The sequence below is a fragment of the Mesoplodon mirus genome (assembly GCF_964341445.2).
Source record: "Mesoplodon mirus genome assembly, chromosome: 11".
NCBI classification, from domain to species: domain Eukaryota; kingdom Metazoa; phylum Chordata; class Mammalia; order Artiodactyla; family Ziphiidae; genus Mesoplodon; species Mesoplodon mirus.
The window spans coordinates 52,438,150-52,450,833 of record NC_138987.1 but is presented as its reverse complement, the minus strand read 5'-3'; the positions used below and the strand labels follow the sequence as shown (position 1 = coordinate 52,450,833).

General features: G+C 38.3%; 1 protein-coding gene across 2 annotated transcripts in view; it reads right to left on the bottom strand.

The window, feature by feature from the left end:
* The window catches only part of ANO6 (anoctamin 6), a 212,146-nt gene that overhangs the window by 7,689 nt on the left and 191,773 nt on the right, over positions 1–12,684 (bottom strand). For both annotated transcript variants that reach the window (XM_082634721.1, XM_082634722.1), the window contains 3 exons: positions 10,826–11,031; positions 6,651–6,853; positions 5,076–5,181 (listed from right to left, as the gene is read on the bottom strand). In XM_082634721.1, the coding sequence (XP_082490847.1) occupies positions 5,076–5,181; positions 6,651–6,853; positions 10,826–11,031 (515 nt within the window). The remainder of the gene's footprint in view (positions 1–5,075; positions 5,182–6,650; positions 6,854–10,825; positions 11,032–12,684) is intronic.

The window sequence follows — 12,684 nt, the reverse complement described above, 5'->3', positions numbered from 1 at the left end:
GAGAGGGAAACTACCTCAAGATAATAAAGGCCACATACGACAAACCCACAGCAAACATCATCCTCAATGGTGAAAAACTGAAAGCACTTCCTCTAAGATCAGGAACAAGACAGGGATGTCCACTCTTGCCACCATTACTCAACACAGTTTTGGAAGTCCTAGCCATGGTAATCAGAGAAGAAAAATAAAAGGAATACAACTTGAAAAAGAAGAAGTAAAACTGTCACTGTTTGCAGACGACATGATACTATACATAGAAAACCCTAAAGATACCACCAGAAAACTACTAGAACTAATCAATGAATTTGGTAAGGTTTCAGGATACAAAATTAATGCACAGAAATCTCTTGCATTCCTATACACTAACAATGAAAGATCAGGAAGAGAAATTGAGGAAACAATCCCATTAACCACTGCAACAAAAAGAATAAAATACCTAGGAATAAACCTACCTAAGGAGGTAAAAGACCTGTATGCAGAAAATTATAAGACCCTGATGAGAGAAATCAAAGATGACACAAACAGACGGAGAGATATACCATGTTCTTGGATTGGAAGAATCAATATTGTGAAAATGACTGTACTACCCAAAGCAATCTACAGATTGAATGCAATCCCTATCAAATTACCAATGGCAATTTTTACAGAACTAGAACAAAAAATCTTAAAATTTGTAGAGAGGAACAAAATACCCCAGAGAGCCAAAACAATCTTGAGAAAGAAAACGGAGCTGGAGAAATCAGGCTCCCTGACTTCAGACTATACTACAAAGCTACAGTAATCAAGACAATATGGCACTGGCACAAAAACAGAAACATAGATCAACGGAACAGGATTGAAAGCCCAGAGATAAACCTACGCACCTATGGTCAACTAATCTATGATAAAGGAGGCAAGGATATACAATGGAGAAAAGGCAGTCTTGGTGTTGGGAAAACTGGACAGCTACATGGAAAAGAATGAAATTAGAACACTCCCTAACACCATACATAAAAATAAACTCAAAATGGATTAAAGTCCTAAATGTAAGACCGAACACTATAAAACTCTTAGAGGAAAACATAGGAAGAACACTCTATGACATAAATCACAGCAAGATCTTTTTTGACCCACCTCCTAGAGTAATGGAAATAAAAACAAAAATAAACACATGGGACCTAATGAAACTTAAAAGCTTTTGCACAGCAAAGGAAACTACAAACAAGACGAAAAGACAACCCTCAGAATGGGAGAAAATATTTGCAAACGGATCAATGGACAAAGGATTAATCTCCAAAATATATAAACAGCACATGAAGCTCAATATAAAAAACAAACAAACAACCTAACAAAAATTGGGTGGAAGACTTAAACAGAAATTTCTCCAGAGAAGACATGCAGATGGCCAAGAGGCACATGAAAAGCTGCTCAATATCAGTAATTATTAGAGAAATGCAAATCAAAACTACAGTGAGGTATCACCTCACACTGGTTAGAATGGGCATCATCAGAAAATCTACAAACAACAAATGCTGGAGAGAGTGTGGAGAAAAGGGAACCCTCTTGCACTGTTGGTGGCAATGTTAACTGACAGAGCCACATGGAGAACAGTATGGAGATTCCTTTAAAAAACTAAAAATAGAACTACCATACGACCCAGCAATTCCACTACTGGGCGTATATACCCAGAGAAAGCCATAATTCAAAAAGACACATGCACCCCAATAGTCTTTGCAGCACCATTTACAATAGCCAGGTCATGGAAACAACCTAAATGTCCATTGACAGATGAATGGATAAAGAAGATGTGGTACATGTATAGAATGGAATATTACTCAGCCACAAAAAGGAATGAAACTGGGCCAGTTGCAGAGACATGGATGGACCTAGAGACTGTCATAGAGAGTGAAGTAAGGCAGAAAGAGTAAAACAAATATCCTATATTAACGCATATATGTGGGATCTAGAAAAATGGTACAGATGAACCAGTTTGCAAGGCAGAAATAGAGACACAGATGTAGAGAACAAACACATGGATTGGGATTGAAATATATACAGTAATATGTACAAAATAGATAACTAATAAGAACATGCTGTATAGCACAGGGAACTGTACTTCACTTTGCTGTACAGGAGAAACTAACACAAGATTGTGAAACAACTATACAACAATTAAAAACAAACATCTACTCTCATTCTAATCTTAATTTTCTTTGTCAGTCATCTGTCTTTTTTCTCAGGTTACTTTTAAGATCTTATATTCAGTGTGCTGCATTTTCCTTACAGTGCATGTAAATATTGACTTCTTTGTTATCTATTCTGCTTGATATTTGTTTTGCTTTCTTCTTTGTGAACAGATGTCTGTCACTTATGCTGCAAAAATTTTATCCACTGACTCTTCAGATTTGCATCTCCTCAGTTATCCATTTTTTTTCTTCTATGATTTTTTGGGAAAGTTAGTCCTTCTCATTCTGTCTTCCATATCTAACCTCTTTTTAAAAACATTTTTCCATTTTCTTCTCTCTTTGTGATGTGCTAGTGGTAATTTTTTCAGATTTGTCTCCCAGTTCACGAATTCTCTCTTCAGATTTGCCTAAACTTGTTTTATCCAGATGTTAATGTCTTCATTTCAACAACTATTTTTATTTCTAAAAGTTCTTTTTAATTATTTTTCAAAATTGCCTTATAATTTTTTTACAGTTTCTTATTGTTTGTTCATTTTTGGCTCTGTCATTTACTTGTTTAAATATTTTCATATATGGTTAATTTATATTCCTTATCTGATAATTCAAACTCTTAAAAGTTATTGATGGAGCTTCCCTGGTGGCGCAGTGGCTGAGAGTCTGCCTGCCGATGCAGGGGACACGGGTTCGTGCCCTGGTCCGGGAAGATCCCACATGCCGCGGAGCGGCTGGGCCCGTGAGCCATGGCTGCTGAGCCTGCGCCTCCGGAGCCTGTGCTCCGCAACAGAAGAGGCCACAACAGTGAGAGGCTCGTGTACCGCAAAAAGAAAAAAAAAAAAGAAAAAAAAGTTATTGATGGTCCAATTCAGGTTTTTATTTTTTAACTTTTTTGGCTAAATCTCATTCTTGGTTTTTCGTTCTATTTTTTTTTTTTAATTTCCCCTTTGTCATTGTTGATCTTTGATAGCTCATATTTGCTTATCTCAATCTGGGAAAAAACTGGGGTCTAAATTAAGGATACTTTCATTCAGAGAAGATATGCATTTCCCTCTGCTTGGAGACATATTTAGCCTTTTGTGGGGTCCCTGGCTGAATCCAAGAGTCTCAAGTTCAGCTTTTCTACTGCACTGCTGACCCAAGGCTTGGTCTCCTTGGGCTTTTAGGTGGAGACACTAATAACAGCACTTGTTCTCAGAGCAGTCCTGAACTTCAGAGGTGCTCACTGCTCTATTTCAGGCAATCATGGTGTTTTCCTCTTTGTATATTCTCTTTCCTTCTAGTAAGCACAAAACTGCAAAGGAAATTATGTTTTTAACTGATTCTAAATGTTCTGTAGTGAGATGGCCCCTCACAGCATCTAGTCCACCATGATATCAAAAGTAGAAATCAAAACACTTTGGCAACTACATATTTGAATATAAACTAGTGACTTGCTGATATATCAGATACTGTACTTCAGGAATCCACTTATGATGGTGGACTAAAGATGGACTATTTTCTTCTGTTAATTTTTGGTAACTACTTAAAAAAATACTAGAAAAATTATCAAAGCCAGGTAGCCTGTCCCACTTTTTTCTTGCTAACAAATTTTGATTCTACTCAGAGCAAACCAAACACCTCCTGTCTAAGCCTACTTAGCTGCTATGAGGAGCCATTTGCTGTAGTTCTAGCCAATGAGATGCAGGTGACAGTCTGCTCTGGGGGCTTCTGGCAAAGCATTTTCTTTCCTAACAAATAGGAAAAGATTTGGCTAGCATCACCCTTCTCCTTCCTCCTGCCTAGAACATAAATGTGTTACCTGGAGTTGCAGTAGTCATATTACAACCACAGAGTGACATGCAATGAGAGAAAACCTAGAGAATCAGATACAGTCCTTACATCAGTGAGCTGGTGTTGATTCAGGAGCACCCACCTACTCCTAGTGAAATTTGTTATGTAAGAAAAATCAACTCCTATTTGTTTAAGCCACTATCGATGGGCTTTCTGTTTCTTGCAGCTAAATATAATCCTAACTGACCACACCAATGAAGTAACTTTCAAATCTTTGGAATTAAGTAGTAGTTATTCACTCGGTGTAAGAAGTAAAGTTGGTTAGATCAATTTCAAATTTATAGCTGCCTTAGTAATTTTTCATAGCTGGTAAATTTCAGGGATGTAAAAAACTATAGGAAGAAGGTATACTGTGAAAATTCAATTAAAATAATACAAATAAAAATATTATAGCAATAAAAGTTTCTCCAGGGAAAATATGATATCTTATTTGTCTTGAATAAGCCCCTTCATAGCCTAATATGGAGCCCAGTGCCCCAAATAAAAAGGCCTTCAATTAATACTGAACTGAAAGGAATTGAATTCCCCTAGCATACAACATGCCTTTAACTTTTAAAGGAGTTAACCAAATTTATTTATTTAAAAAAAAATTTATTTATTTATTTATTTATTTATTTTTGGCTGCATTGGGCTTTCGTTGCTGTGCGCAGGCTTTCTCTAGTTGTGATGAGTGGGGGCCACTCTTCGCTGCGGTGCACGGGCTTCTCATTGCGGTGGCTTCTCCCGTTGCAGAGCATGGGCTCTAGACACACGGGCTTCAGTAGTTGTGGCTCGCGGGCTCCAGAACTCAGGCTCAGTAGTTGTGGCGCATAGGCTTAGTTGCTCCGCGGCATGTGGGATCTTCCCAGACCAGGGATCGAACCCATGTCCCCTGCATTGGCAGGCGGATTCTTAACCACTGCACCACCAGGGAAGCCCAACCAACTTCATTTAATTACTGTTCTCAGGTCAAATTTTATTAATAAATGTTATAAAATAATTATTAGCAAGAGATAACATACTGTACCTTTTAAGTCAGAAGAGGCAACACAAAGCCTGCAAATATACTGCTTCATAAACTATTTCAGAGTATACTTTTCTTACCTCCATGACAATGATAAAAGCCAGCTTGGCTGCGATCACATGCCAATAATAAATGTTGTGTTTATACTCTTGTGGGTGTCCAGGAGGGTACCGGAAATCACGATACCTGGAAATGAGATGGAGACATTTCAGGAGATAATTCTTTTTGATCAAATGCTGTAAACAAGGGCCCGTTAAAAAAGGTCATACTTCATGCAACACTCTTTTAAATTGGACATCATATAAATTTTCTCTAAGAGTGTTTACTTGTTTGTTTTATGGCCACGCCACATGGCATGGCTTGTGGGAATCTCAGTTCCCTGACCAGGGACTGAACCCGGGACCACAGAAGTGAGAGCCTGGAATCCTGACTACTAGGCCAGCAGGGAACTCCCAAGTTTCTCCAAGAGTTTAGTTTGATGACAAAACCCTGAAATAACTACTCCAGTAATACTTCATTTAACTTACAAGAGGAAGATGATGGTAATGATGGATTCCATCTTTGTAAAAAAGAACAAAAATATCTTAAATTTTATCCCTGCTTCCTCAAAAGAGTATAACTAAAACAAGTTAGCATATTTTCAGAAACATGCTTATAAATTTATTTATATAATGGTGTCATCAGGGTTCACTCAGCTATGAGGCTATCTCTCTCTACAGAGAATACTAACCTACTTTTTAGAATTTTCTTACTTAATTTCCTTGTTGTCAGATATCATATACTACTGCTGTTAGTGTATTTCCCTCAGGTAGCACATCTCTCATTTTCTGCCTGTAACCTATGAGGCCTAGTTTAATTACTCTTTAGAACTATGTAAAGTAAGAGTAACCAGATTCAATGAGGGATTCTGAAGAGGCTTTACTATGTGTAACTTGGAAACATTTATCTGGGGCTTATCTCTGGTTTCTTGGTTGTGTTGTTGAGAATGTGAATCAGAGAAGGCTTTGAGGAGTTGAACTAAATGAATTTTAAAGCCTCCTTTAGGTTTAAGACTTTGATTGAAAAAAAACACACACACGCACAACTCTACGACATGCAGTCAACAAACTTTTCAGTTAGTAACTTAGTTGACAAAACTAAGTGTGCACTGTCCACAGTTGATCTTACTAGTCATTAATATTAGTGCAGAGAGCTTTGGAACACTTTTAGAGAACACTGCTAGGCCAGGGTGAGGTATTTACATTTTTGTCTTTGTGTTGCTTTGTTAAGTGATGGTACATACTAGTTTGTCATCACTCAGTATCGTCAGGTTGTGCTTGAATAACACATTAGTCATAACAACTGAATTATCTTGCTTTTTGGAACTCTTAGAATTTCTTCAGTTCTAAGATATAGGACTTTCCCCCTGGATCAGTCTTCCTGTAATCATTTGAAACTCTCATTTAAAAACCTTTCCTTATGGTTTGGCTTGAAAGTTCTAACCCTGGTCTGTATTAACTTTTATATCCCATCCTTTTTAAAGTCTGATTGAAAAGAAAGCTAGGAAAAAAACATCTTTAGCAATTTTATTTAAATGATACCAAATAGAATTATATTACAATAAAAGTCCTTTAAAAGATGAAGTGCATTTTTAAACACTTATAAGCAGAACTTGCCTGCACGCGGTATAGTCACCAAGCTCAGTGTACGGATTTTCCTTGCTTTTGCTTTTAAAGTCGGCAACGTTGAAGTAGGAGAGAGTGTTGTTGATGTATCCCTCCATGGTGTAGTGTGGGTGGTCCCCATAGGGCGGGACGGAGAAGGACCAGTAATACACCAGGCGGGGGATCATGTCTGATGTGAAAGCAATGATCATGGCCTATGTTGGGAAGAAAACAGTAAAGGGGGTATTAATTGAGAGCCTTTATAGCTAAGGTTAACTGACATGCCAGAATTACATTTTCATCAGTTGATTTTTTTTTAAATTAAAGACTCAGAAACCTTAATTCTTTCCTGTCAAATGGATATAGGTAGTGAGTATCCTAAAGTCTTTGAGCAGCTGCTTTAAAGTAAAATAGTCCCTTTGCTTTTGGTCTTTAAGGGAATGTCCAGAAGTCTACCTGCAGTTCAAAAGCAAAGGCCTGATAGTTGCCTATTATGTGTCTTAAGTACAGTAAGAGTAATTGTAGACTAGGGTATTGTGGACAACTCAAGAGCTGCTTGCATATGTTATTTGTAAATTATATTTTTAAAAATTAGAATATAACGAAATTCAATCAACCTTGGAGCACTATTTGATATAATTGAATCTTTTATGATTTAGAAGTCCCTTTTATATGCATCATACTAAGGTCAATATTATGAAAATAGGTTGGCTTTATATGATTCCTTTGTAGATAAATAATTGGGAAAAAGCTACTTTTTTATCACTTACCTCTTAAAAATAGAATACTAACTGCATAATATCTATTTTCCTTCAAATTCATACTTTTTCCCTATAGTATCTTGACTTGTTTAAACAAGTCAAACCATAGTCTGATTTAAACTCTCAGTATATACTTATGTCTGTTGCTTTATTAGACAGCAAGAGCTCTGTTACTTTAATAAAATGTAGTAACAAGAAATTGTATTGGGATTGTTCTATTCATACAGTCAAGCAATGATATCTATTTTGTTAGACCTAGTGTCTAAGCCTCTAAACTTCCAAAAGGTTAAATAGATAAGAGTTAAAAACACTGTAAATTATCAAATAACACAAAGACAGTTTAGTGTGTTCCCAGATTAAAGAAATAAATATGGGTCAGTCTTAAACCAGAGTCCATGCCAGGCAGACATTTATTAGGATCTAAAGCTATTATGAATTACATGAATTTTCTCCAAAATTCTTTAATTTGGGCTTTAATCTCTCAATGTGTAAAACTGGTTTGAAGGAAGGAGAAAGTGAAGAATATTCTTCAATCCAAATTCTATGTGAATAAACAAAGGTAAGTGTTTCAGTCATTTACTGAAGCAGAAGAAAAGACATGTTTTTTGCACAGCACGATTTTAATAGTATTCATCTGAACATATGATTTAGACACAGTGAGACCACAGGCCAAAAAACAAGGTCTCAGGTAAAGCAAGAAAAACAACTGAGGGGCTTTTCTACTGCAAAACTCCCTCCCCCCGACTAGAACCAGCTTTGTCATTTCCTCTGACGTGGAGTCTCTCTGGGTGTGTGTAGGCTTGCCTCTCGGTGGTGGTAGTGGTGGTGGTGAAAGACAAGAATATTTTACTCTTCCTAGATTTCAATAGATTAAAATTTCCTGTTATCATTTAACTCAACTTTAGCTTTTTATAGAATCACCTGCAGATGTGCTTCAAGAAGCTACAAAAATTCCAACAAGGAAGATAATTCTATTGACTTCTGACAAGATACTTTTTCCTCCTGAATTGAGCTGCTTTGAGACACACTGCAAGAGTACAAATAAATGCAGTGTGCTTCATTTCCCATGCTGTCCCAAACACAATTTTCCATTTATATCAAAATAAATTAAAATAGGTCTTCAATAGCAGATGCTCTGGCATGATACAACAATGTCAATTCAGCTTATTTATTGAACCAGCAGCTTTAGAATGAATAATTTTATACCGGACTCCTGCCTGATGCCCTTTCATATCCCTGGTGGCTGTTCTCTTCTTCCTGCTTCCTAAAAGTTCTCCTATTATGGGAAGCTAGCTATTGTTGTGCACATGAGATTGGGAAGGCACAAATTAGGTATGTGAGGGGATAATATACATGTTTCATTCTTACAGAATTATACGCAAACGTGAAGAGGAGCTGCATCTTAGAAGCTGTAACAAATTTTAATATGGAAAAAAGGATTGTCCATAGTTTAACAGATGATCGAATAAGCAATTTTTCTAGGGTATAATAAAACAATGCCCGAGTTATAAGAAAAAACACCTACTGGGTGAGAACAGTAGCACCAATTAGTGGGCGTGCGTGTGCCTGTGTGTGCACACGTCTTAGAGACACAGCCAATACTCCATCTGCGCTAACGGCGTGGAGCCATGCTGGGGGCACGAGGAAAAGGTGCCTCATATGATCAGACCAGGACGCTTGAGTAATGGGGAGTAGAAGTCAATTGAATTTTCTGGTTTGCTGAAGGTCAAACAAAAATGCTTTTAGTTTCAAACCTTGTTGCTAAAAATTTCAAGCACACAAGTCCACGTTCCTGCCTGGCTTCATGTCGTATAGCATATTGAACATGACAGATTCATACTTTTATGACTATGGAGCTTGAAAGGCCTCGCTGTCATATTTCTGAACATCAGCCTACGTTTCGCAGCGCAGTGGATGCTGAAGGTGGGGACTAGCTGGGTGTGTGGAAACCGACATAATCTAGCGGTTGTTTTGCGTATGATTTGCCAACTTTCTCCAAAAAGGAGGGACAGCATGCAATTCAGATAAATTGAGCGTTCTTGGGGGGGTGACAGCTGGGTTCCAGATAACTTGTCTTATTGTGTAAAACTGTGACCATGTTCCAGACAGTGACACACTGTAAAATTCTTGTGCCTCTAGTTTTGACACCTGGCAAGGTCTACGTTGTCACTGTGAATGATGATGTGTAATGAAGATGATAACAAAGCTGCTAACATTCCATGAGGACCAGGCTCTGTGCATTCCATGCATTAACTCACTGAATTCCGTAAGCCCCCTTTGTGGTATGTAATAGTCTGAAAATATGTGATAGGGAATTACTCGATTTATAAATGATAAAATGAAGCTCTGAAGGGTTAAGGCTTGGCCCAAGATCGTGCAGTTGGGAAGCTGCAGTGCTGGGAGCCGTGGCTCAGGCACTGCCCGACTCTGTTCTGTTTCTACAAGTGCTCGTGGGAAAAGGTGGCAGATGCAGGGTAAGTGTGACTTGATTAAGAAGTTGTTAAAACTGGGATATCACTTCGTTGGGGACTGTAACCTGGGAGTGAAATTGGCAGTGAAATAAGGGAGGAAATAGCCCTGGTTGTACGGGTATTTCTAGGGAAGGCGGTTCCCTGATGGGCTGGCATGGGAATTGCTCTGCTTGCCCGCTCCCTGTTGGCCGGTGAGGGCAGGGGTGGGGAAGGAGAGAGACTGTTCAGACTGGTCCATAATCAGTACAGGTTGTAAACAACTGCGTTCTATTCCCTCATCACTCAGACACACCCAGGGTGTGAGGATGCTTAACCTATGACCAACAGTGGGTAGGAAAGACCACGGGTGGCGTGAGGAGAGATGAGACGTGCCCTGAATCTGCTTCCTCAAGGAACCTCTGCCCCTGGGCACGAGGAAGGCAAGGAATGGCTGGGAATGCACAAAGCGTTTATACTTCATCATCAAATAGTTCCTATTTTAAATTCATCATCTGGAATATACAGTAAAATATGGTGGCATGATTGTTATTATTTTAGGGTCTTCAAACTCTGAATGGATAGATTTCTATCTCCATTATAAAAGCACTATTGGGTAACTCCTTTTATAGTCATGTGAGGATTAAAAGAGTTAGTACTTACTGTTAATACTATTACCCCACGTTTCTATTGAATAAAAACTACCAAATGAGCAACAATAGCTTAATGGTCACTATTCTTAGCAACTGCCTCTGTAAGAGGTCTTGTAATTCACCAATAATAATACATAATGTACAATAAACAAAATACATTAAAAAATAACAATTACAGTTATAGCAACTATGTTGTTTATATGAATGACAGTATTAGCATCTTTCTCCCATATTATGAAATACCAAACACTGGATTCCTTAGGAAGCAACCCTAATGCATTTTTGGACTTTTCAAGGTCTTTACCCTGTGAAGCCTATTTACTCACATTGGTCACCACAGCCAGAATTGCTATTCCTTGCATGATGGGCTGCCATGCTCCGATGTCCTGGGCTTTTACTGGCACCATGCGTCTATACTGGGTAGTCAGTTTCCACGCGTCCACTCTTATTTCCAGTATATTGTTCACCAGAGCCAACAGAGGGGCCAGTGGAAAAGAGGCCACAAATAAGGTGACGAACCCAAACTGAATAACTGTCAATGGAATGGACATACATCATGGAGTGGTGGATGGATGGAAGGACAACACATATTCCTTTACTCTTATTAAGAAAGAGAAAGACAAACTGAACTAAATACCATAGATAAAAGACATTCGTGGTAATAATAATGTTCAACAGTGAAAGAATCCAAACAAAAGACAAATATAAAACCTCTGGAAAGAAGACTAATTATAGCCTGTTTCTTTCACATATATACACTTAATAGGAATAACATATTTAAAAATCTTTAATCAACCATAGTTATTTGCTAGTAATAAACTTGGGACACTCTAAGCATATTACTCATTCTCAGTGTAGAAATAATAGAATGTTGGAAGAGGATTTGTGATTTAGGGTTAAAAAAAAAGAAAAGGAATATTGTGGAAATACCTAACAAGCTAAAAAGAAATAAGAAATGTACTGAATGTAAATTTGGGAAGCCTATGTTTGGAGAATGCTGGAGGAAATATGCTGAAAATAAGCAAATGAACAAGCTCCCCTGAGTCTGTGAATGCAAGTGCAGCACATTCAGAGAATTTGGTATATTATTACAAATCATGGGAATGTATGCAGTAAGTGTCTTAATAAGTCAAAATATAATCCTTTTTCAGGAACTTTTATTTCGATATTGTTGCAGTCTATATGGTCACAGTTAAGTCAAAATTGGGGTGGTGGCTTAGAAGTTCTTTCCCTTTGTCTGTAATTTACATGGCTTCGCTATAGATGGGGCAGCAGAGATCTGGGGGAAGCTGTACCACGGGAAGGTAGGGTTAGCTATGATAAGGCCAGAGATCTAAAAAAGTTTCACACCCTTCTCTCCTAATTGGCAGACCTTTCAAGTGAACTAGCATAGGGACGTAACTAAGACAGTGGATCAGAGGAAAATTTACAGGCCCTTTAGGGCTATTGCTCAGCCAAGGGGCAGGGATCACTCTGGCCAGGAAGGGCAAGACTCTGGAGGCAGTGGTTGGGTAGGAGGAGCTGGCAATTGCTTCTGATATGAGAGGCCAGAAAGTGTCACAGAAAAGCAGTCAGGGTTGGAAAGATCTGGCCAGTCTACAGGCCAGGCAGGAGCCGCTGTATTCAGGGAAATCACACAGGCAAGGACCAGAGTTCGTGACGTTATAGAGTCAGCAGCATGTCACCGAGCAGTGATGTCAACATCTGTGTCCATGATTCACCCAACCCTAAATGAAGTACTCCACCTCCAGGGGCCAGGCAAGTAACAGAAATGTGTGGAATGGGTACAGTAACTGGCAAACTGGCAAGTGGATGTCCTTAATGGAAGGAACTGCTCAGAGGCACCATATTGGAACGAGGGCCCAATGCTGCCAGATCTCCTTACTACTGAAGAGAAAAGCCAGAAATTAGGACTTTATTAGCAGTAAATCCAGTTAAAAATCCAGAGGAGAAAAGATACCATTCATAAAGACAACAAAGGCACAGACTATTTAGAAATAAACTAGTGAGAAATGTTAAGATGGTTATGATAGTTGACTGAAAAAAATAAAGAAAAACAAATAATGATGAATGAATGGATGCACCATACTGTTAATTGGGAAGACTCAAGTTTGGGGACATATCAGATTTTTTTTCTCCAAAATAAAGTTTAGAAGTTGAATGCAAATTTAGTTAATAATCCCAA